Genomic DNA, 24,089 nt, shown 5'->3' on the forward strand with positions numbered 1-24,089 from the left:
TATATCAAAGAAAGCACATCCTAAAAGACCTTTAACAAATAGGCCAACTGATCCAATTCTATAAGTAGCTTGAAACATTTTCTATAGAACTGCAGGTTTTCCCTCTTAGTTCTATTAATTAGGAAGAAAGATTTTTTTTAGATAAAATAGTGCAGAGGCTGCTTTTCCAATTTCCACAGTGTTTCTGTATGTGTACTGGGTCTGTTTTTTTGTGATCCTAAACTGAAACCCAGGACATCTTGCATGCAAAGCACTCTACCACTTGAGCTACCTCTACAACCCCAGTCTGCTGAACTTAAAATTTCTTTTCACCCAAGAAATCACATGTAGAAACTACTAAGTTTGAACATTCCAAGGTAGGATTGATGCATAGAAAGATTTTTGAATTTATAGGAAACATTTGAAGTTGATTATACCCTCTGAGATATCTTGTATTCTAGCAAACAGCCATAAATATTTGATGGTGATGGTGATGATGGTGATGATGATGATAATGAGGAATGGGGATGTCACTGCTTGCTCAATCTTGGCTGACTTGCTGTCTCAGAAATGTCATCTGTAAATGTCAAATGGTTGCTTGGTGCCAACAGCTTTATCCATGTCTTAAGCTAGAGATGGGTTTAATTTGCAACTTAAAAACAATCTTCATCATGAAATGCCGTTAAAATCACTTGTTTTCCACATTTTCTCACATAATGGAAATGTTCTATTTGTGGAAAATATTGATTTATTGCTGTTTAAGTAGCATGTGTTTAAAGGATGTACGCTTTTAATCTTTGCTTCTTGGTATTCACAACAAAAAGTTATGTTAGTTTAGTATATGTGCCACTGTGTCTCTTCCTGTTATAAAGTATCTTGATCCAAGAAACATAGCCAAGAGCAATAAAAATGATTAAGCAAGACTGGTTCCTATAGAGGAACAAACACTTTGAACCGGAAACCCACAGGAAAGCCTCACAAAGTTTAAAATCTATTTTAAGGTGTTGGAAAGGTTTTTGTTGATGAGTCTCATGAAGAAAATATACCTTAGGACAATAACATGACCCAGAGTAGCAAAACTCTTGGCAACCATTGGCATGTTGTGAATCTAAAATAGGGACCTTGGTTTCAAAGTCTCATCTCAGAGAAGTTCCGAGATAGGGACTGCCAAAAAATGAAAGTTCGTTACAGAACTTTGGTAAGGTTTTTGCTTTCTGTGGGGGAAACTGGCCCAGCTAGGTCTGGCTTGTGCATGAGAAGCTCCTATCTGTCCCTGCCTGTTGGGACTGGGTTCTGAGACATGGCTTGAAAAGAAGGCAGTTTCTTACACAAACTGTTATCACACCATAAAAGGAATGTGTTTTGGCCGCTTTCTCTGCAGCCTGGTATCCTTTTTGGCTGCTAAACAATGTGCAGAAAGAGCCAACTTCCTGATGGTCGTCTAACCTGTAGGCCCACATTCTTCTGGGACTCATTCTGAGAAATAATCTTTAATTCGCAGAATATCACTCACTATTTGAAGGATCCTGCGCACAGCGGTTGCTTTAGAAAACACAGGCTTTATGATTTTGTGTGTTTGTTTTGTTTTTGTGTGCCAAAAATTAATTTTTATTGTCCCCTCTCCCCACGCTGACATTTCTAAAGAAGCTATCCAAGGCAAGGTAGGGTTTCTTCTTTCTAGAAAACGAGAAAATTGATGGTGTCTCCTAAACTGGAAAAGGGGGAGGAGTTTTGTTCAATTCAACACAAACTTATATCCCACATCCTTTTGTAAAGATTTTATCTCATTCAAAGGCAAAATGAGAAGACTATGTCTATGTTATGTTTTGGAGCTGGTCTTTGACAGCCAGGTTAATCTTGTGAAGTGACAGATGATGGGAAAGGCACCAAAACACAGTGAGCCATATTGGAATTTGAAAGTATTCATCTTAAAAATTGGAAATGTTTTTCACAGGATGGCAGTGTCCACTCCACACACGTGGCTGGCCACACGTGGATTAGGTCTTATCTTTTCTAGTGTTCCTCAGTCATTTGCTTCCCAGGTGAACCCTATAGCCAATAGTCTCTAAAAAATTTTAATCGGTTTATAGATCGTTGTGCCTGTTAAATTCGGTCCATTGGCATTGGTAGCTGAAGGGCTTTCTTAGGCACAGACAAGTTAATAATTGGATATCTCTTATCAAATTCCATTCCTTTTAGTATAGCCCATACTTGGCAAGACTTCCTAAGAGGATTTTTCCATTATACACACCACCTGATCACAGATGTTGTTTTAGTTCAATGTTGGTATTGAGGAAAAGAAGAGTGACACAAAAGGGATATTATGTCTTTGATAGCTAGGGCGCTGTCAGAATTTCTTGGTGTTGTTTTCTGTTCTGCTTCTGATCTTAATAGAGATGTTAATAAGGTCTTTGTGCTGCAGAACAGCTCTCTGGAAGTGAGGTAAATACTTAATTTTAAATCATAGTATAGGTTTTCCTGTTTATAGTAATTTTCAAAGTTTATTCTGCAAGCCCCAGATGAACAAGCCCCAAATGACATTTATTTTTCTAATTAAAACAGATAAAAGTCCTTGGAAACATTGCAGTTTCATCAATAATCAACTTATTATATTTCCTCTAAGATTTATTGCAGTTTACAAAGGCTTATAACAAAGTGCTGTACATGAGAAGAGAAATATAAAAAGAGCATACTAATGACGATTATTCTAAAAGGTGTGTTTTTGGGGGAATAATCATCATCATCACCAACATCACTGCCACATCTTAATAGATAAATTGAGTTGAGCTATTACAACATTATTTCTGAGTCCTTCAACGGCCTTTAGTCTTTAGGAAATAGGAAAGTGACTCACCCCTAGGACACCCTATTTTATAAGTAATAGAAACAAATGAGATGCATTTCTTTGGTATTACAAAGTTTGCTAAGCCCCTTCCCCTTGTTATCTTATTGGGCACCATCTCCATTGCCTTCTATGTCCTTAGAACAGTTTTAAAATTATGAAAATCGTTGTTAGGTTGTTAAATACTTAAAAAAGGGAAAATTTTCTCATTTGGAAGTTGCTACCATTGTCTATAGTTGGTTCCCCTTTTTATTCCTAAAACTGTAAATTTGTACATTTTCTTTATTTATATTTATTTTTCAGACATTTTATTCTCCCTCTCCCTCTCTCTCTTTTTATCTATCTATCTATCTATCTATCTATCTATCTATATATATATATATATATTTAAACCAGCTTTTGATTTTATTGACCAATCTGTTAGTTCTTTATTTTCTACTTTATTTTTTATCTTATCTATTACTTTTCCTTCCTTCTCTTATAGACTTGTTCTTTTTCTAATTTCTAGAGTTTGGGATATTTAGCTCATTGACTTCTACTTTTTTTTTTTTCCTTTTCTTATGGAAGCATTCAAGGCATGGATTTCCCTGTACGTAGAGCGCTTGACTGACTCAAAGTTTTGGTATGCAGTGTTATCGTCAGCTTTCTGTTACTACAACAAAATATCTGAGGCAATTAACTTATAAAGAGAAAAGATTCATTTGGGCTCACAGTTTGGGAGTTTCTAGTCCAAGACCAACAGCCCCATGGTGTGGGGCCTCTGCTGAGGGCTCTACATCATGGCAAGAGGAAGTGGTGGATCTAGGCTTACCTCCTAAGCTAGGAAACAGAGAGGCAGGAGAAGGCTCCATGACCTCATAAGGCCTTACCTACCTCTTAAAAGGCTACAACACCTTCCAATAATGTCACCCTGAGGACCAAGCCTTTAAACATGGACCAGATCATAGCAGGAAGTATCATTTGTTTGTTTCTATCACTTTAAATCTTTCCCGGTTTTCACTGTAACTTATTTGTCCTATGAGTTTTAATTTGTAGAATAGGTTTTTTTTTCTTTTCAAATTTATTTATTTATATTTTTTAATATTTATTCCTTAAATTTTAGGTGGACACAATATTTTACATTTATATGGTGCTGAGGATCAAACCCAGTGCCTGGTGCATGCTAGGCGAGCACTCTACCACTGAGCCACACCCCAGCCCTCAAATTTATTTTTAATTGAATTTCTTTGTTTCAGAGAACATTTTCTGTTTGCTACAGATTCTTCATATTAGTTACAATTTGCTTTGCAGGCTGTGCATAGTTAACTTTATAAATAGTCCACATGTACTTGAAAACTAGTATGTGTAGTCTCTTAAGTGTTGTATGCTGGATTCCAGTAAATCCACAAAGTGTAACTTTTTAATTTGGGGGTTTGCATCTCCTCTGCCCTAACCTTCGGTGTCTGCAGGCAGAGATAACTGGGAAGGGTGCACTAGACAAGGTATTCAGCAGTCTTTCCTCTCATTTCAAAACCATTCACAAATTTTCCTGATATGCTCAATAATTCCAGTTTATATCACCACACATAAGAGTTATGCAATTTCATGAACTATTTAAATGGAACAACAGTGAGGAAAAACAGCACCCTGACATTTAGTGGGGTCTGTCAACTCTTCCTTTCAGATCCTGGATTCCTAAAGACTGTGGATGGGTGGTGGGGCTGGGGCTGGGGAGAGACCTGTGTGCTTTGAGAGCTTTACATTTTCATTTGGCCAATAATTTGAATGGATGATCTTCAAGGAATTTAAGTAAACTGTTACAAGAGGTAGTCCATCTAGTAGATGAGTGTCAGAAAGAGACGACCATGACAGGGGGCCACTATGGGCTCTTTATTGAGACAACCCATGATGGCGGTGCCCAAGTCTATAGGCACCGAAGTAAAGGGTTCTTAGGAGCAACCTGGAATCCTTATGTTCCACCTTACATGATAAGATCCAGAAAGGAAGTCTTTCTTCTTTAATCCTTTGGAATCACCAGATGATTAAACTTAACCCAATAGAAAATATCTGTTGCTACAGAATTTTAAAAATATACCATCCGTGTTCAGTTAGGATGTAGGGAATGACAGCTTGGAGTGGTGCTACCTAATTCTGTTAGGCATGGTGTTTTAGGATTCATATACATGTTGTATCTTCTTGAACAGAGCAGGCACCCAGGAGGTGTAGGAAATAATGGTATTTCTTTTCTTCTTGGCCACCATGACATCTTCCTTCCTTGGCTTTGGTCACGTACTTTCTTAGTCACTTTTCTGCTTCTCTGTTTCTTCTCTCTTCCTGGGTCTGGATGTTCTTTCTCTTCCTGCACCTCAATTTGGAGTTCTCCAAAGCTTTGGTCCTTAAATCTTTTCTCAGGCCTCCTGCCTCATGAGTCTTAAATTTATTCTGCATCCCTTTGACTTACTTGAACTCCAGTCCTCAATTCTCCCATTGCTTAACATTCTGTCTTGGTGACGTCTCAAAATTCCAAAATAGCAGGTCTTAAACTCCCATTTGTAAACTTCTACTGTTTTTCTCTAGAATCCTAGTTTTATGTCTTAAATTATTTTGACCACTTTCTTTTATTGCTTTTTGCATAAATCAGTCTTTAGTTATTAGTCCAGCATCTCCATTGCCTTCTTCTGGGAACTCTGTGCCCTCCTCCTGCTGTTTCCCTGGCTCCTCCACACTTTTTATTCCAGAGAAAATGAGAAGAGGCTGTGTTGTATGAATGGGAGACCACTGATTTTGTTCTGAAGCCTCACAGACCTGGTTTCAGATGCCTAGCACAGATCAGGTCAGCACAGAGCAAATCATTGAAGTTCTCTGAACAATGTCAGTTTTGTGTCTGAAAAGTATGGAGTATTAATATGTTAATGGATTGTTGTGAATATAAATAAAATAATATTTCTTTAAATGCCAGCACAGTGCCTTATACATAGTAACTATCCAAGAAATGTTTGTTAAATTGTTGAATCAAGTTACACATGCAGATGCCATGTGGGTTAAGAAAAATAATGGTAAAGGATTCTGTATCTGATTAAAGTATGTGGGTCCTGTGCTGTTGGTCAAGAGGATGTGCTCTGGGTGTGTAAAAATATCAAAGTAGTTAAGAACTGAGTGGCTGTTTAGTTACATGATAGGAACTCTCTGAGGAGTCACCTCCTTGGAAGGATAAATAGGAAAAAGAATGCTAGACATGCTATCACGCAGGTGAATCTACATTGCACCTTTAAAAATTCCCGGAAAATGATAGTCAGGCACTTGGGTTCAAATGGTTAGTGATAATATTCAGACATCTTAATTTTTATTAGAAATATTTTTAGCACAGTGTCCCTGGGTAGAAATTGATCTGAGTAGTCTGTGTTCATTTAAATCAGTATCAGTCTCCTCCCTTTTTTGTGGGGGAAAAATGTCGTGTGTGTGTTTCTTGACCTCAGTAGGCTGTTATGGAAAAAGAAGTTAGGGGTACCTTCCTGGTAATAGGAAACTAGAGTCCATTCCACTTGGAACAAAGCTCCAATAAGTGGGAGTTGTCCGCAGTGCCAAGACATCTTTCCCAGGCACTTAGGGATGGTTTCCTGTATGCCAACACCATCGTTGAGTACAGTGGTACTTTTCAGGTAATGGGTCTCAGGCCACTACAGTTTTAACACTTAAAACCCCAAACCTATATCGTTGTCTCCGAAGCTGTTTGATCCATGAATATTCTTGCTGGCATTGCATATTGAGTTTCCTTTGAACATCTCCTTGACTTTTAAGCATTTCAAATGAAGGAGTCTTAAGTAAGAGTTTTTAGAGTACCACATACCACATACTTCTTGTCCTTTTGGGATTACAGTACTCTTAGAAGAAAGGAAGGAAAATAACTGAGAAGTATAGCAAATTTTCAGCTAACAGTCCTTTGACATATAACATCAGTGGCAAGGATTGCTGGCTGTTAGGCATGCTAAAAAAATGAAATGTTTTTAAGTAATCTCTTATTTTTACTAAAGAGGAGACCGATAGGCTGTTATTGTGGGAAACCAGTTTAGTTGCAGTAGCCAAATATGGTGCGGGTGTGCACAGAAAAAATGCAGTGGAACAGCTGTTGCAGAAATCTGAGTTGCTTTAAAGCCTCACTCTTTGTCAACTGCTTTTTCTTAGAGTTCTCATTTCTAGTCCTTTATCTTCTCAAAACAGCTTTTAAATGTGTGGAGAGTGAAATTGATTGGGATGGCTTTCAAGAACTGATCAAGGTGCTGTGTAAATGATGATACGGTTTTTATAGTTTTGAAACATTTTAAGTTTTCCAGTGGCTGTCACAATCAGTTGCAGTTAGTGTACTTGCTGGTCACAGTTAAATTTGGGCTCCAAGTTTCAATGCAGATGTATATTCTCAATTAAATTTCTGCCTTGTTGCTGAGAGTGTAGCACAGTGGTGAGAGTGCATACTTAGTGTGCATGAAGCCTGGAATTGAAGCCCAAGCACCAAATAATAATAACAACAACAGTAATTTAAAAATAAAATTCAGTGTTAAAAATGAATGTAAAATATTACTTTTCAGTTGTGCAATGAAGCAGTCAGGCAGTCTCTGTTTGCTCTTTACTTTGTAGCGTAAAATTAAAGTGGACCAAAAATATCACCAAGCCATGAAAGCAAAGCTGTTGTTGGTGGCAGTTATTGTCTTAGACACATAATGATGGTGGGAATGGGGGCGGGGGGCTGGCACCGAGGGGAAGTATTCAGTCATTAGGGGAAACAAGGGTGAGACATTTCACAGGATGGGCTTTTCAGAATGGACTAAGCAGGAAAAAGGAAAAGGTTCTCTATGGATATTGTTCACTGGTTTGTGTGTATGGGGACAACAGGTGTCATATGCAAAACAGAAAAAGAAGTTACTTTGCTTGTAATGAAAGGTAAACAGAGTGTTCATAAACTAATATAAAAACAAAAATAGATGACATTAACTGCTGTTTACTGAAGGTCAAAATGGCAAGCAGAGACTCAAACAAAGGAAAACAATGACTACTATATGTGGTCATTGTTCCCTTCTCTTAGCTGAGTGAGCCAGGTGTCCTGGCTTTGGAACGGGCCCTGCTTTCCCTGTGGCCCTGTTGATCTAGGCCTGTGGCATTGCCCTCATAGTTTTGTGAAAGTTAATGCTTCCATGTCATTATGTCTGTTACCATTTGAAGACCAAGTTGTAAACAGAGATGGTGACTCCAGGGTTTTCTTGTTTTCTCAGCAAAGGAGAGGATCCTGGAATTAGAGAAGATGGAAGGGAAATGCTCAATCATATGATTACGTGTATGTTCTAGTCTTGGTTATCCAGATCGGAAATTGGTATTTTGCTCGTTTGGACCTGAAATTTGATATCTCAGCCTGGTCTCCCAGCATGTCTTTGAGCAATCATCTTGATATTTTCAACAAGTGGAACATGATCCCATATTTTAAAAGTAACTGAAATTTTAGCAATTAGGTAATATTATAAATTTTAAAAGTAAATAAAATGAAGCTGAGCACATATATGCTCTTTTGGGTCACATTTCCACTTCTTTGCCACATTATTGGTTGAGGATGGATGGTTTAATTTTTATCTAGTGTTGGGCCAAGCACTTCTGTATCTATAATTTCACATTAGTTAGGTCTTATTATCTGTTCTCTAGCCGACAAATCCAAACAGGTTTAAAGACTTGCTCATAGTCATAGAGATGATTTATGGCAAAGGTGAGATTTGAACCCAGGACTTCTGATTGCACAACTAGTATCTTTTCTCTGACACCAAGCAGCCAGTGGAGCAGATAAATCTGCTATAGAAATTTTTTCTATAAAGTATTTTCTAAGTGAGTTTTATATTCCAATAGTAAGAGATGGAACTTAATATACTAAACCACTAAAATAAAGAGGTATGTTCTTGTAGAATTTTAACAAATGTATTGTTTCCTAATAATAAAATCACATAAAACAGCATGTCTCTATTTTTACCCATTTCAAGGAAAATAAAGCATTTGATAAGCAGACAATCAAAAAAGTCAGATATAACATTGGGTCTCAAAATATGAATATTATAAGTGCCACGATACAGTACATTAAAATAAACTCTCTTAAAATCAAACCATAAGAAGTGACGTGGCTTATAAATCTCTTAATTTGGGAGTGAAGTAGAGGGACAGTGGTACTTGATGCAAAGAGAATATACCCTATAAATTTAGGCTACCAAAAATGTTTAGATTATGGTGAGCTACCTCATTTCATCTCGAGATGAGGAAATAGACAAATGTAGCTGAGAGTCATTCTACTGAAAAAGGTGGAAGACAGAGCCCTTGCAGTGAACTTGGACCCAGCAAAGCCACCTCCACTGCCCTTTCCTGCCCACCACCAGCCTCTGCCCAGACAGGGAAGGGTCAGTATAAGCCAGAGTTGGCAGGCAGGCTACTCCTCCCTGGTGAGGGCAGAAGATCTCAGGCCACCATGACCAAATCTATAATTTCTACTTCTAAAGGAATAGCCTCTTTCTCTTACAAATTTCATCTTTTGTAATGAGTGAGCCAAAAAAAAAATACATTTTGCTTTTTCGATGTGACTCAAGGCGAGAATGAAAAAGAAATATTGGCTGTTACCTTATCAGATACTATATGGCTTTACTTTTAAACTTTCTTTTCTGCACAGGGCCTGTTTCTGCGCAGATGCCTATGGAAGACAAGTGGGGGTAGGAAAGTAGATGGTGGCCTGAGGCACTTATTTGCTTGAGAAAAAATTGCTGCCAGATGAGTGGTTTCAGAAAGCAAAGGCTGCTGATGTGGTCTGGAGTGGGTTCAGGATTAAAGAGGATGCAGTTTCTTCTCTCCTTTATAAGTGTTCACTGGAGATGGATAGGGTTTTGTATGCATGTGTATTTCCTTTATCTATTAGGGAAATAGCAAGAAATACAGGAACACCCTGTGATAAAATAGATGAAGTGGCGGCTGAGGGAACAGATGGATGAAGTGGAAGGAAAATGCCCCAGGTCTATGACATCTTATATTATGACGAAATTCTTGGCATGGTGGATTTGCTAAGTCCACAGGTAATCAACTCAGTGAATGGGAGGAATGTATGGGGCACAAGTGGGGGAGACGCTATGCCTTCAACAGTTTTTAATGTAAATAGCACTCATTCCCATGAAAGTGGCTACAGGCTGAATTTTTATTTTATTAAATTAGTGTCCACCCTGGAAGAATTCCAGAGAGAGTAAGCCCGAGTGAGCAGAGCCGTCATTTGTTACATTGCCTCCACTGCTATGATGAATGACTCTCCCAGTCCTAGATCTGCTAATCAGATTAGATGCCTGCAGCAAGAGAGTGAGACTGGGAATATCTGCCTGCTGCATTTCAAAGCAAGAAAGCAAAAGGAGTATCTCAGTCTGTAATTATTAATCCTGTAGAAACTTCTGAAAATACTAATCTGTTTCCAATGAGCTTCTCTTTAGGAGGAAATTTTAAATATGGCTTCAAAATAATAGAATTGTCTTGCTAACATTGTTATTTGCTAATCATTTTGTGAAATGATCTATTAACACCTATTTTATAGCAACAAATTTTGATTTGAATTTGTTCACTTGCTATCTGAGCTTTCTTTTCCAGAGCTCCTATCTACAGGGCCTTATTTTAGGCACCTGTGAAAGCTCTCTCAACTGGGTACCAGAAAGGCTGCTCATTCAGCAAAAGAGTCCCACTGGGTCCCCACAAGCTAGAGAGGACAGGAGGAAGGGTATGAGAGGACAGAGAGAGGCAGGCTAGCGGCCCTGGCCCCGCTCCGTTGTCTCGTTGTCTCAGTGACCAGGAGAAATTCACTGGAGCCCTGCAACCAGGGAGGTAAAGCTGGTCCTTCCAGTGCTAGGAACCCCCGCCCCCAGGAGGACTCTGAATCTCCTCCTCCCTCTGCTGGGCTTTTATAGAGAAAGCGCTTCTTCTGCCCCTTTCCAGAAATAGCTTTTATTTATTTAATTAATTCATTATTTGATGTGTGTATGTATATATGTATTTAGATCTGGGCAATGGAGTGAAGATACAGCTGTACCATTTCTTGCCCAAACTTACTTACCTGGGTATGTGCCTGGAATAGGAGTGGTATCAGGGTGTTGGCAGGAGAAGGCCCACATTAGAAAGGATCTTTCTATAATACAGCACCTGCTTTTTCTGAGCCCATCAGTTAGACACACCCTTAGGTTAAGCATACATACAGAGAAGTGCTCACAAAATATACATCAGTGAGTTTCCACAAACAGATGGACCGATGCAACATCCGATTGAATTTACTTTGTTAAGATGCTTCTTTCCTGGTTACAAAAGCTCTTGTAGGAATTTTTTGAAAGACAGTAAAATATACTAAAGGAAATGGAAACCACTTACTGTATTTATATCCCAGAATGAGCACTGGTAATGTTTAGGTGTGTTTTTGATCTCTCTCTCCTTTTTACACGTAAACAAATATGCATCCTAGTAAACACACACACACACACAAACATACTCACACACACATACATACGACACAATCTTTGAAGCTTTATGCATGTATGCACAATACACAAAAGTTCTAAATAATTGCAGCCACACGATATACAGATTTTTAGGTGTTTCACGGTGTGGCCTTTGCTTCATCAGCAGAGTGGCAGGGAAAATAAATCAGAAAATCTGAGAACTATCTTCTCTTTTGGTAGCTGAAAAAAGGGCTTGGTGTGAGGAAGAGGTTGGAAAAAGTGGCTTACATATATATATATATATATATATATATATATATACAATATAGGAATATATATATATTCCTATATTGTACTGATCCAATATCTTTTCATCTCTTAGAACTGCCCATTTATTTATTTATAACTGATGCAAAATAATTGTACATATTTGGCAGATGCAGTGTCATGATTCAATACATGTAAGTAACCTATAATGAGCAAATCAAGGTAGTATTTCCCTATCCTTAAATATTTATCATTTTTGTGTTAGAAACCTTCAGACTCTTTGTTCTAGTTATTTTGAAATATAAAATACATTGTTGTGAACTCTAGTCACCTTACTGTGCTGTAGAATACTAGAATGTATTCTCCCTATTTAATTGTTTTTTGGTACTTGTTATCCATTCTGTTTCTATCTACCACCCTCCATTCTTTTTTAAAAAAAATATATTTTGTTTTCTTCTGTTTTTGTAATTTGAGCTATTACCAGAGAATGTATTGGGATTTTTGTATTTGGAAAATATCTTCTCAGATGGCTTCTTTTTCTTTTCTTGTTAAAAAACGTGTTCACAGATAGTATGAAGTGGCCTTTCTGTTTATGTGTGTTTCTGTTGTATTGTCTTTACAGTCGAAATCAGCTGTCTGCCCTGCCCGCCTGCCTGTGTGGTCTGCCTCTCAAAGTCTTAATCGCAAGTAACAACAAGCTGGGATCACTACCAGAAGAGATAGGTCAGCTCAAACAGTTAATGGAGCTGGTATGTTACTGATTTCTAAGATGCTCTTTTTGTTTGTTGACCAATCATGACCTATCAGGGTATTCTAAAAGACTTTTTTGCTACATTTAAGTAAGGAGAAGCTTCTGTTAGTCCATTTCCCATTGCTATAACAAAATAACCAAGACAGAATCCTTTATAAAGAAAGAAACTTTATTTAGCTCACAGTTTTAGAGGCTGAATGGCCAAGATCAGGTGTCCTCGTCCACTTCTCCTCTCGTGAGAGACCTCTCAGCTCATCAAAATACAGCTTGTGGGGCAAATGCCAGAGGTCGCATGGTGAGATGAGAAACCAGAGAGCAGGAGGGCTGCTCTTGTTTTTTATAACAACTTTCTCATGGGACCTTACTGGGATCTCAGGAGAACCATGTTAATCCCCGTGACCTAACCACCTCCCACCAGGCTCCGCCTCTTATGTATTCTACCACCTCTTGATACCACCAAACTGGGGACTAAGCTTCAGACACACCACATCCAATCCATAGCAGAGCTAGGTTGCTGAAGTGCACTTATAAGGATATTAAATGGGGTGACATGACGCCAGCAGCCTGTGGCTTTGCTGTGACACAGTTCCTAAAATTTATAAGTGTCCTGTAGTTTATGCAGATCCTGAAGTTTGCAGAATTTATAGTTCCTGAGGTTGGCAGGTTATCACATTGTAGTTAGTTAATTTTTCCAGATTATATATAAATTATGAAAAATGATGGCTAACCCAAAGAAATAATCTGCAAATAAGTTAGTAGGCCAGAATATAGGAAGGCATATAATTAAGTCAGAGGACAGAAAGAACAGGGTACCGTGAGTCTGTAAAGATTTTTGGCATGTCTGGAGCAGTGCTGCCTCTAGTCCTGGCACTGGAGCTGGTATGTGGTTTAAGGAACTCTGAGCTTTTCTTAGGCCCCTGTCCTGTGCCCCACTCTGGCAAGGGTACCCTGCATCTTAATTACTGTGCTGTCTTCTCCCAGATCTTGTGACTTTTCTCCACCAGCACTAACTCTAGGCCCCTCGAGTTCACCCTTGATTTTAAAAGGCATATAGTCCAAGCTCTTGACCTCTATTTGTGTGTGTATGGGGGGGGTGGGGGAGGCTGGGGATTGAACCAGAGTTTTATGCATGCGAGGCATACACTCTGCCAACTGAGCTATATCCCCAGCCACAAGCTCTTGACTTCTTGAAGAAACCTAGATCAGAGAGACAGCAACGTATGGGAAGGTTGCCCTTGCTAAGTGGTCACCTAAGCCGAAATACCTTCACCAAACATTGTCCAGTGGAAAAGTAAACAGTAAAGGTGATTTGAGATGTACCAGTGACCATATCTTAAAAAGTAAAAAGAAGCAAGTTAATTTAACAATATTCTATGTGAAGCCACATAGCCAAAAGATTATTAAACATCAAACATACTGAGTCCTTGAAATCCAACCTGCATTTTATATTGACAACACATTGCAGGTTGGACAGCCACATTTCTGGTGCTCAGTAGCCACTAGGCATGACAAGAGAGGGCCCTGTCAAGCCCGTGCAGTTTCTTCTCTGCTGCCTGCAGTGTTTGAGCAAGAGTGCTCTTTGTAAAAAGCATTTATCTGTGAAGTAGCTGAAAAGTTAATAAGTTGACATTATTTAACCACAAGGAAGTGACTGGCTTTGGTTAAGGTCACAGACTAAAAAAAGATTATTTTCCATCCCTTATCTTTGATATCTGCTTAAAATAGTGGTGTTACTATAGGTAACCATGTCAGATTATTTTTAGTTATCAATTGGAACAAAAAACTCCCTGCAGAGCTTAAAGCAATTCTTGAATTACAGCAGGAAGCTTCTGTTTTTTTTTGTTTTTTTTTTTAAAGAGAGAGTGAGAGAGAGGGGGACAGAGAGAGAGAGAAGCTTCTGTTTTATAGTCACATATTACCAGTTTGTTAACAGAATCCTCATGGAGGCAGAATGTTTGAGCTTAGTGCAACATGCTGAGGAAGTGGCTCAGCTTATCAGTCCCTCGGCATTGTTTGCTGATTGTTTTGGGGAAAAAAAATGTGTTTTTTAATTTTACATCAGACTCAAGAGTATCTAAAAACTGGTTTGTAAACTCTTTTCTTCCAAGTGTGGATGAACATTCGAGTTTAACATCCATTTGAAAAACCAAACCAGAATACCTTGCCATCTACAGGAAAATAGTTGTCCTTTCTTATTTTGGGAAGGGAGTGAAATTGGAGAACATTATCTTACCTTTTTAGTTATATCACAGTTACCTTCTAATCTTAAAACAAAAAGCATTCCCAGTGTAGTCAAGTCATGTCCAGCCATTTCATATTGTCAGGGAATACCAAAAAGTGGTCATTTGGGCTGGGGATATAGCTCAGTTGGTAGAGTGCTTGCCTTGCATGCACAAGGCCCTGGATTCAGTCCCCAGCACCAAAAAAAAAAAAAAAAAGTCATTCTCTTCCCATGAAGAAGCCACCTATGAGATGTCCTTTTTTGGAACCAAGAACATTGGCCAGGTGGTGTGTGTCCACATTGCCTGTGGGGGCAAATCTTGTGGAATCTTTAGCTCTCTCGAGCTGGTTCTGTGAGGGTCATATCTGATGGGAATAATGTACAACTCTCTGACCTTGACCACTCCAAATGACTTCTTACCTGCTGTCATCCTACAGGTGTGGTGTACGTTGATGTTGCTTTGTAAGCCTGTCTCTGCATGTGTTTTCTGTGAGGGGAGGAGGTAAAATGCTAACATTTACTGAGTACCTCCTTATTTCAGGTAGTCTGCTAGAGTATGACTTGTAGTAGTTCATAGAATCTTGGAAATAACCCAGGTAGTCCTGTATCATTTTTACATTTTGTAGACAAATGGCCAGTTTAGGAATGACGTACCCAAAGCTATGTGGCTACATGGTGGAACTAGGATCAGAAGCAGGTTTGTCTGATTAAAGTCCACACCACAGAGCTGGGGATGTAGCTTCATGTTACAACATTCACCTAATGTGTGCAAGGCCCTGGGTTCAATCCCCATTACTGCAAAAAGTAAAAACAAAATAAGGCCCACACCACAGTGTAGCCACTGTCACCTTCTCTAGGCTGCAAGCACTTGGTGATTTCTTTTCCTGGAGTCTATAGTAATGGTATCTGTGTTGGAAAATTTTCTTACTGTGGAACCAAGTCAGGTGGGGTCTATAGTCTTATCTTGTATTGACTAAATCTCGTTTTACCCGTCCAATCCTTCTGAACATGTTGGAAACCTGGCTCTTACTGAGGAATCTTGCAGAGGGATGAGGTATTTGGTGAGAGGTGCTGTCTCTTGTTACAGGTAACAGACAGCTGTGAAGATCAACACACTAAGGCAGAGCACAGTAAACTGAGAGCATTTTGCGGGGCATTTGCCAGAGATCTATGAGTTTCTCATTGGTTTTATGTGCTTGGAGTCCATTGGGGCTCCAGCTCTTGTTTGGGTTTTCTCAGTTCTGCCCTCCACGAGCTCACAGTGGGTGAAAGTCATGTCTTTTATCTCTAATCCAAAATATCATGGATTTAGAAACCTATTTTGACATCCAAAAACTTAGAAGACCTTGCTCAAGTGATAACTGGTTGGAAGGTGTTTCCTGGCCCTCAACAGACACACTATTTGTGATTCACTTTTCATGAAATGTTTGGAAGTGTGGGAAGTTTGAATTCAAAGATCGATTCTAGACACATGATGTATTGAGCAGCTTCTGAGGAAAACGGCTTCTTGATTATTTTTATGCATAGCGTTTCAAACTGCAGCATGTAAAGGCCATGTAAATGCAGGTATCCTCCCTAACCATTTGTCCATTCCTGGTCTCGGAGATGCCTTCTAACATCTGTGGTTCCTGTGGGACGGTAGGAAACCCTAAGCTTGCTGAGGTCCCTCTGTGGCTTCCAGTTCTGCCTTTCTTAGGAAGAGCCACAGTGTGGAGCATGAGTTTGTGGGTACCTGGAGGGGTGTGAAGTAGAGTTTTATCCTGGAGAGAGACTCTGGTGTTGAGATTCTTTATCATACCAGAGGTTGCTGAAGGTGGTTTGTATTTAAATGTATTTGTATTTAAGTGAACATGTTGACTTTTATTCTTTTTAAAGTTATGACCCATAAGCAATGAGGTTTTCTTTCTTCTTTTTTTTTTCTGTTGTTAACAAGTCAAGATATCTGTGTTTTGACCAAAGTGTTTTCATTATTTCAGATATCAGAAATGGGTCTTCCTGATGTTGGGAGAAAATTAGTTGTTCAAAGCTTACCTTTTATTTTATAGGCACAGAGAAGGTAATCCATACCTGAAGTTCCTCACTGAGCCATACTGAAGGGATTTCCATGGAAGGGCATGGATACATGACAGGAGGCGAGTGGAATGTTAACAGCTTGCATTTCCTGTCAGAACATTGTATTCCATTAATTAAATGGATCATGAGAATTTATTACCAAAAATTCTACTTAAGCTAATAATTAGTATCAGCGCACTAAGCTTTTGAAAACCTGAATGCCAGAGCAAGGTCACTAGTAAGAGGCCACCTACAACTCCACAGTGTGGCCTGGTCTCCTTGGACTCTGCTCTAACCAACATCATCTTGACGCATCATCTTGTTTATGATAGTTTTCATTAGATGCTACTGCTGTAAAAACACTTCTCGTCTTTTTTGAAATATCGTGTTCTCAAATGAGTGAGCATCACTTAGCTTAATAATTCCTGAATTAATTATATTATTATAAATCCTTCTCATTTTGCATTCTGAAGGTAGGTTAGCAATTAGCATTTAGCAACAAAAATGAAAGACTTCCATTACTGTGACAAAGAGAGAACCTTAATTTCCAAAGGTTTTTTTTTTTTTTAACATGATGTTTAAATTCATAGAAAATAGGTAGAGTTTAAATCATAGTTAGAATTTTCTATTTTGTTTTTTATGAGAATAACAAAGTTGGACAGAATGGTTCATGAAAAACTTAAGCTTTTTAGATTATTTATAATTAGATTTATTTCTGTATCAAAAAGAATGAAATTGATACATCTAACAGATGTTCACGATTCTTCTTGATCTACTTGTTTATTTGTAATATGGTAACATTAAATATGTGGTAATTTGATTTCACAGAGGCTTGAAATAATTATTCTCTAAAGACATAGCTTAGGGATAATAGAAAATTCAAAATTAATTCATTTGATAATTAAGTAAGCGAGCCTGGAATTTATAACCTGATAAATTCTCACTAACTGCAGAAGTGTCAGGCATTAGGGTTGTTTACTTTTAAAATTTATTTTCCTAAGTATTAACTTCATCAGATAATTAAATAAAAATCCATAACTTATTCTAGACTAAATTTGGACCAAAATGTTCTAGAAAATGGGGCCATTCTAGAAATATTTTTTGCATATTTTCAAAACTGTACTATCTTATCCCTAGACATCTAGACTATTATCTCCTCTTTCTTCCTCATTCTCCAGCTAATTAAGACATAATTACCCATGGGGTTTTATTTTTGTGATGAAATTCATAACCTCCTTAAAATTTGACAAGGTTCAATGACTTGTGGGGATTGGAGTTTTGCACTGTTTTCTGCAATATTGATTGTATGATGATGCAAAGTCTTTATCTCCCTTATGGGCTATATCTGCCAGGGTAATGTCTCCCCATTATTTTGTCAGTGGAGGAAGTAACCAAGAGTACATAGTACTATTAAAATAATCTGGCTTTTACCCTGTGTCCTTCAACATGTGAATAGACAATTGGACTTTGCGTTTCAAATTGTCTACAGATGTCCTATCATTCAGATGAAAATTTTGTTTTTATCATTATGGGAAGTGTTTGTTTCTTTATTTTTTAAGTCTACCAAGTAACTGTTTTTTTCTGCTGGTGACTATTTAAATATAATTGACAGAAGTTAATTTCTTTGATGAGGCCATTATGTTAGAAATAAATGTTGGAAAAATTAACTTACATTTAGAGAGATGGCTTACCCTGATTTTATGGTCAACTCTGGAATGACCAGCAAAGTGCAAGGTGTGTGTGTGTGTGTGTGTGTGTGTGTGTGTGTGTGTGTGTGTGTGTGTGTTCATGCTAAAAAAATAGAATAAGTGTGAGTTTCATGTCAGGAGATTTCATGCTGTGCATATGCGGATTAAATGTCTAGGTTATCTCCTTGCTTTCCTCTGTCTGAATAGGATCTGAGCATGTGCCCTTAGCCTTGAGCGATAGAAGTGTGGAACTGGCTTCCCCTACGCAGGAGAATAGCTCTGGGTGTGGGCATCACCCAATGGGACTGGGCTACACCCCCCTGAAACCCAATCGCTTGCCTCATTTGGGTGGAACTCTCTCAAGTGTCTTCCCCCCAATAAATAGGGCTTCAGGCTGCACTCGCTCTCTTTTTTGTCTACCTCCCTTGCCTCCTTTGTGGGAGCCTGGGGCAGAAGAGCCGTCACTGAACCCCAAGAAAAAGGTACTTTCTGTGCCTGTGTGATTACTTAGTGTCAGCCCAGCTCACCTGAAGTGACCCTGACTGATTGAGTCACGTGTCGCGGCATTCCTCTCTGTACTCCTTATTTTTTGAGAGAAAGAATTTCTTAATGATGCCCTTGAAACCTCTGAAAATTGTCAGTTTCACATTCAAAATCAGTGATTTTCATGATCTGTAAAAGGGTCTTTCTCCTGCTGTCATTCATAAAACTTATTAAAAGAATGAAACTTATTTTAGAGTCCAACAACATAAATTCTCTCTACAGATGGAAAATGATTCCCTGTAATTCTTCCCCACAACCCTCACCTGCACCACCAGCAAGATCACCCAAGTGATCTTGGCAGGTTGGGGTCCAGCAGAATGATTTGCTGACGCGTATTTCCGAGGCTTGCCTGTGTTCCACTGGAGTCTTTTAAAAGGGAGTGCAATGGTGCCTCTTGCTGGTTTCTTTAAGGTGTGGCTTTCAGTGGAGGGCTTTGGTTGCCGACCTCTGTGACGGATCCTGTGCCACCTCCTCCTCCTGTTCCGGCCTCCCCATATGTCTTAGTCTCTTCAGGGGAGTGTTCATGGAGTTCCATTGTTTTAAATACTGGGAGTGTTTTTCTTAAAATTGTGTGTGACTGTCCTGGACCGGGAGCAGTGCAGCAGCTTGGGGGTGATGCCACTGAACACCTCGAGTGCCATCTCATCCCACCGCTCTGCTTCAGCAGCCGAGGACAGAAAACTACAGTGGGTCCACGACACCTGTGCACTCAGGCTTCTTGGCTGGCAGCATGGTTCTCTTTTAGCAGCAACGATATTGTTCGTTCTCATCTATTGAGCATCATGATGATCATGACAGGTGCCTGAGGACTTGTAGATGAAATAGTCAGAGGGTGGGGATTCACTGACAGTGTATAGCCCTGGTCTAACAGGGATCAGGAGCTGCAGGGGATGAGTTCATCTCAGTGATGAGTTAATTTCATCTGAATGAAAATGAAATGGATTTTTGATACACGGGCCATGGTGCCTTCAAAGGTGAGTGGGAAGTGGATTGTGGGTTCCAAAGTAAAGTGGGATATTTAAGAACATGGTCTTATGGAGAGCATTTATAATGTGACTCTGTCTTTGAATATCTCCAATACTAAGTAGGGCCTTCTTGAAATTTAAGTAAATATGTTGGAGCATCCTGGGCTCCCAGCCAAAAGGCAGAAGGAGTTACAACATCATGAAGTGTCAGTGTAAATGGATTTCGGACATTCATCCAGCATTCATTGGTCTCTGCTTTATACCGGGGCCCTGTGCTAGACACCAGGAGAATGCTGAGGATCTCATAGTGGGGGAGGCAAAGCCAGTGAACACACTGTGTATGGGACCACACAGGGAAAGGTGGGCCGTCTTTCAGGTATTGGATCAGAGGGGGAGGGGAACCTCGTGGATGATTTCAAAGAGGGGGTTGAGAGTTGAATTAGGTCTTAAAAGACGAATAAGTGGGACAAGATGACATTTTTGTAGACATGGACATCAGGCAGGGAAATAGTGTGAGTACATTTTGGGACCACTAAACAGTGGCACATACTGATGATCAGGACCCTATGGCTTGAATGTAGGATTCAAGGGAAGAACTGACAGACCCATTGTAGATGCTGGAACTTTCTTCAGATATCTAAGCTGGTAGACACCATAATGAAATGTGTGCCCTGGCAGCTCTGAGAAGGATGGATCTGAAGGGGAGAGCGATGTATGGAAACCATTCAGGAGGTCATTGGTTGCCATATATAACCAATGAGAGAGAGCGGTGATCCAGAGTGAAGGAGGAGCAGAGTTGGGGAGAGGAGAAGGTACAGAGTAGGATTAGTGAGGTAATAAGGATATATAAGACTATCAAGTCATGGTTCCCATTTTATGTGTGTCAAGATGTGGTTCCAATCAAGGATGAATAGGGCATCAGTCTTCTAAAGCAAGGATGACAAAATCCTCCTACCCACAGTCTTGCTTATTAGCTACAAGGTTGCCAGCCATTTGTTAAGAACCCTATTTTAAATAAATAAGCACCAGACAGTACATTCATGTTTCACTCAGCTTTTTTCCCTGCTGCAACTAAAAGATCTGACCAGAAAAATTACGGAGGAAAAGTTTATTTAAGGGCTGGGGTTGTGTCTTAGTGGTAGAGTGCTTGCCTAGCCCGTGCGTGGCACTGGATTCAGTTCTCACCTCTGTGTAAAATAAATGAATAAAACAAAGTTCCATCAACAACTAAAAAATTAAAAAAGAAATAAAAAGTTTATTTAAGGGCTTATGGTTTCAGAAGTCTTAATCCATGGAAGGCTGGCTCCATTTCTCAGGGCAACGTGGCAGAACATCATGGAGGAAGAGTGTGGCAGAGGGAAGCAGTTCACATGGTGATCAGAAAGAGAGACAGAGGTCTCCCGTTGCCAGATACAAATATATACCCCAAAGCCAAAGCCACGCTCCCAATCAACCTCCTCCTCTAGCCACACCCCATCTGCTTTCAGTTATCACTCAATTGATCCCATCAGGGATTAATTCACTGGTTAGGTTAAGGCTATAACCCAATCATTTCTCCTCCAAACTTTCTTGCATTGTCTGACATGTGAGCTTTTGGGGGATAACACATCTAAACTGAAACAATCCATATTCCTGAACTTGAGGGTTTTGTAAGACAGAAGACATTGTCTCTTCTGTCTAGAAGCACCAAGAGGCACCAGCTTAACACTGGGCCAGTCCCTCATGGAGGGCACTTGCAGGCACTGGGCCAGTAAGCCTCATATTTTTGATCTATAAATGTTAGGCTAGTAATACTGTTGCATGTGTTTGTCGTGAGATTTAAATGGAAGCATGTGAAAAGCAAGTGTGGCAGAAGCAGCTACAGATTTAGCATCCTTCCTTTCTCCCCTTTTCCCCTCTCCCAAGGGTGTTTATAACTGAACTTTCTTTTTCTTCCCTGTGCTGAGCCTGACTTGCTAGGGACCTGGAGACACCTGTGTAGTTGTCCAGCTCTTTAAGGTCCCTAAGGAGAATTTACACAAAATGCTTGATATCCTGGAGAGAGGCACTGATTTTTTCTCTCCTGGCTTTCCATACAGGATGTGAGCTGCAACGAGATCACAGCGCTGCCCCCACAGATAGGCCAGCTCAAGTCTCTCCGGGAGCTGAACGTCAGGAGGAATTACCTGAAGGTTTTGCCACCAGGTAAGGATTTTTTTTAAAAAAAAACGGGGTGGAGGGTAAGGTGAAGAAAATGGGAGACATTTATTATTGTTTTTGTGGTTTACTTTTGTGAAGAGGGTACATCTTATTTCGTGTGTATGCCTATTAATATTTAATCATTTGAATTTCACATGTAAGTGACCAAAAAGGGATGTTATAGTTGTAACTTCATACAATCAAGGGCCATAGTAACAACCATTCCCTTGTCTATAGCTGTGGAGGGTGGGAGAGGGTGTATAAGTCTGCTAAAGCTGCTGTCAAAGAACCCTAGACTGGGTGGCTTAAAGAATAGAAATTTAGGGCTGGGGTTGTAGCTCAGTGGTAGAGTGCTTGCCTCACACGTGTGAGGCACTGGGTTCAATGCTCAGCACCACATAAAAATACATAAATAAAATAAAGATATTATGTCCATCTACAACTAAAAAAAAAAAACATAAAAAACAAAAAACCCAGAAATTTATCTTCCCAGTTCTGGAGACCAAAAGTCTGAGATTCTATGTGTGTCTGTGTCCTGGTCTCTTCTTATAATGACACCAACGGATAAATCCTAATGCCCTCATGGAAAGCCATGCTCCAAATACATTTATAGCCTGATATAGGGTTAGGATTTAGAGGCACACAAGCCAACCGTTTGTAATAGCAGCAGCATGAATTGTTTTTGGATACATGTGTGATGTTATGGAAGATGAAGCCAATAGTTTAGGGGACACGCTTAGACCTGAAGGATCCTGCAGAACCTGGCTAGCAAGATTTCTAGCCTTGGGGATCTAGGAGCCCTGGTTGTGAACCCCAGTATTCAGATTCAGTTCTTGGTGAGGGTGCTGCCCCTGAGGGTTGAGCCTTGGTCAGTGGTAGTTTTGGTGAATTTCACCGTGCAGGTCCCATAGCCTCAGCATTGAGACTTGGGTCTTCCTGAAGAGTCCCTCAGACAGCCCTGCTCTGGAAGTTGTGGGCTTCTGCAGCATGTCCCTCCAGTATGGTATATGAGGGTTCACGTACAAAGAAGATTCATTTAGATATGTTGTACATTAAGAGCTTGAAAGCAGCCCTGTTGTGGGTAGTGGATATGGATTTCAAATTTGGGTTTGGGCCTGGGTCAGGAAGGAATAGATGAGCAGCAGAATGCTGAATCACACACGCTCACTTTTAAAGATCACTTTGGTTTCCATAGTTTTGGTTTGAGGAATCTAGACATACCCGATTTCAAACATAAACTTAAAAATATATCTGATTACAAGACCAATGTAATTCTACATCATGTGCAACCAGAAGAATGAGAATTTACATTCCTTATGCGTGTGATATGTCAGAATACATTCTACTATTATATATAACTTAAAAAATAAAACCAAAAGCAGGTATTTGGAAGTGGTAAGCATCAGGTTCATTTGACATTAATGCACCAACTTGAGAGCTACCTGATATTTTTATTGTCCTGTTCCCACATCTTGATCTTTGGCTTGAGCAGCCTTATTCTTTAAGGCAAGAGAACAGAGCTCATGGAGTCCTGGATGACAACTTTGCAAAATGCATGGTGTTTGATGGCTGGAAGATCAGGTGCTCACCAGCCACCTCCCACCTTTCTCCTGCTGATTTACATTTTTAAAGAAGTAGAATTAGAAAGTATCTCAGTGTAAGATTTATTACTTTATTATTTGAGATGCATTCATATAAAAATAGTTATTTTTCATCTTGTCAGCCTGCAGTCACATTTTTTGAATGTGTGTAAACTTTTCTTGGCTTATGCTACAAATGGGAGACTTTTTATTAAGAGCAAATTTATACACATCCGTTTTCACACATGAAAGAAAACTTTCCTTTAAATTGGATCCCCATGCTTATTTTTTTGTGAAAGCATCACAAAAAATCGAACTCTTGATTTCTAAAAGAAAAAATGATTGACATCATTTTTACAGTTTGCTGTAATAATCTAGAAGTGTTTGGAAAAAAGGTACACCTGCAAAATCTAGGTTTTTGTTTCTCTCACCTCTCCTTTTTTAAATTTTATTTTAATTTTTCTTTTAGTTTTAGTTGGACACAATTCCTTTATCTGATTTATTTATTTTTTATGTGGTTCTAAGGATCAACCCAGTGCCTCACATGTGCTAGACAAGTGCTCTCTA

General features: G+C 39.3%; 1 protein-coding gene across 6 annotated transcripts in view; it reads left to right on the forward strand.

Annotated features, from left to right (window-relative positions):
- The window catches only part of Lrch1 (leucine rich repeats and calponin homology domain containing 1), a 185,873-nt gene that overhangs the window by 99,128 nt on the left and 62,656 nt on the right, over window positions 1-24,089 (forward strand). For all 6 annotated transcript variants that reach the window (XM_021729741.3, XM_078015990.1, XM_021729740.3 and 3 more), the window contains exons 3-4: window positions 12,167-12,293; window positions 21,843-21,948. In XM_021729741.3, coding sequence (XP_021585416.1) covers window positions 12,167-12,293; window positions 21,843-21,948 — 233 coding nt within the window. The remainder of the gene's footprint in view (window positions 1-12,166; window positions 12,294-21,842; window positions 21,949-24,089) is intronic.

Source organism: Ictidomys tridecemlineatus, chromosome 6 (assembly GCF_052094955.1).
Source record: "Ictidomys tridecemlineatus isolate mIctTri1 chromosome 6, mIctTri1.hap1, whole genome shotgun sequence".
Classification (NCBI taxonomy): domain Eukaryota; kingdom Metazoa; phylum Chordata; class Mammalia; order Rodentia; family Sciuridae; genus Ictidomys; species Ictidomys tridecemlineatus.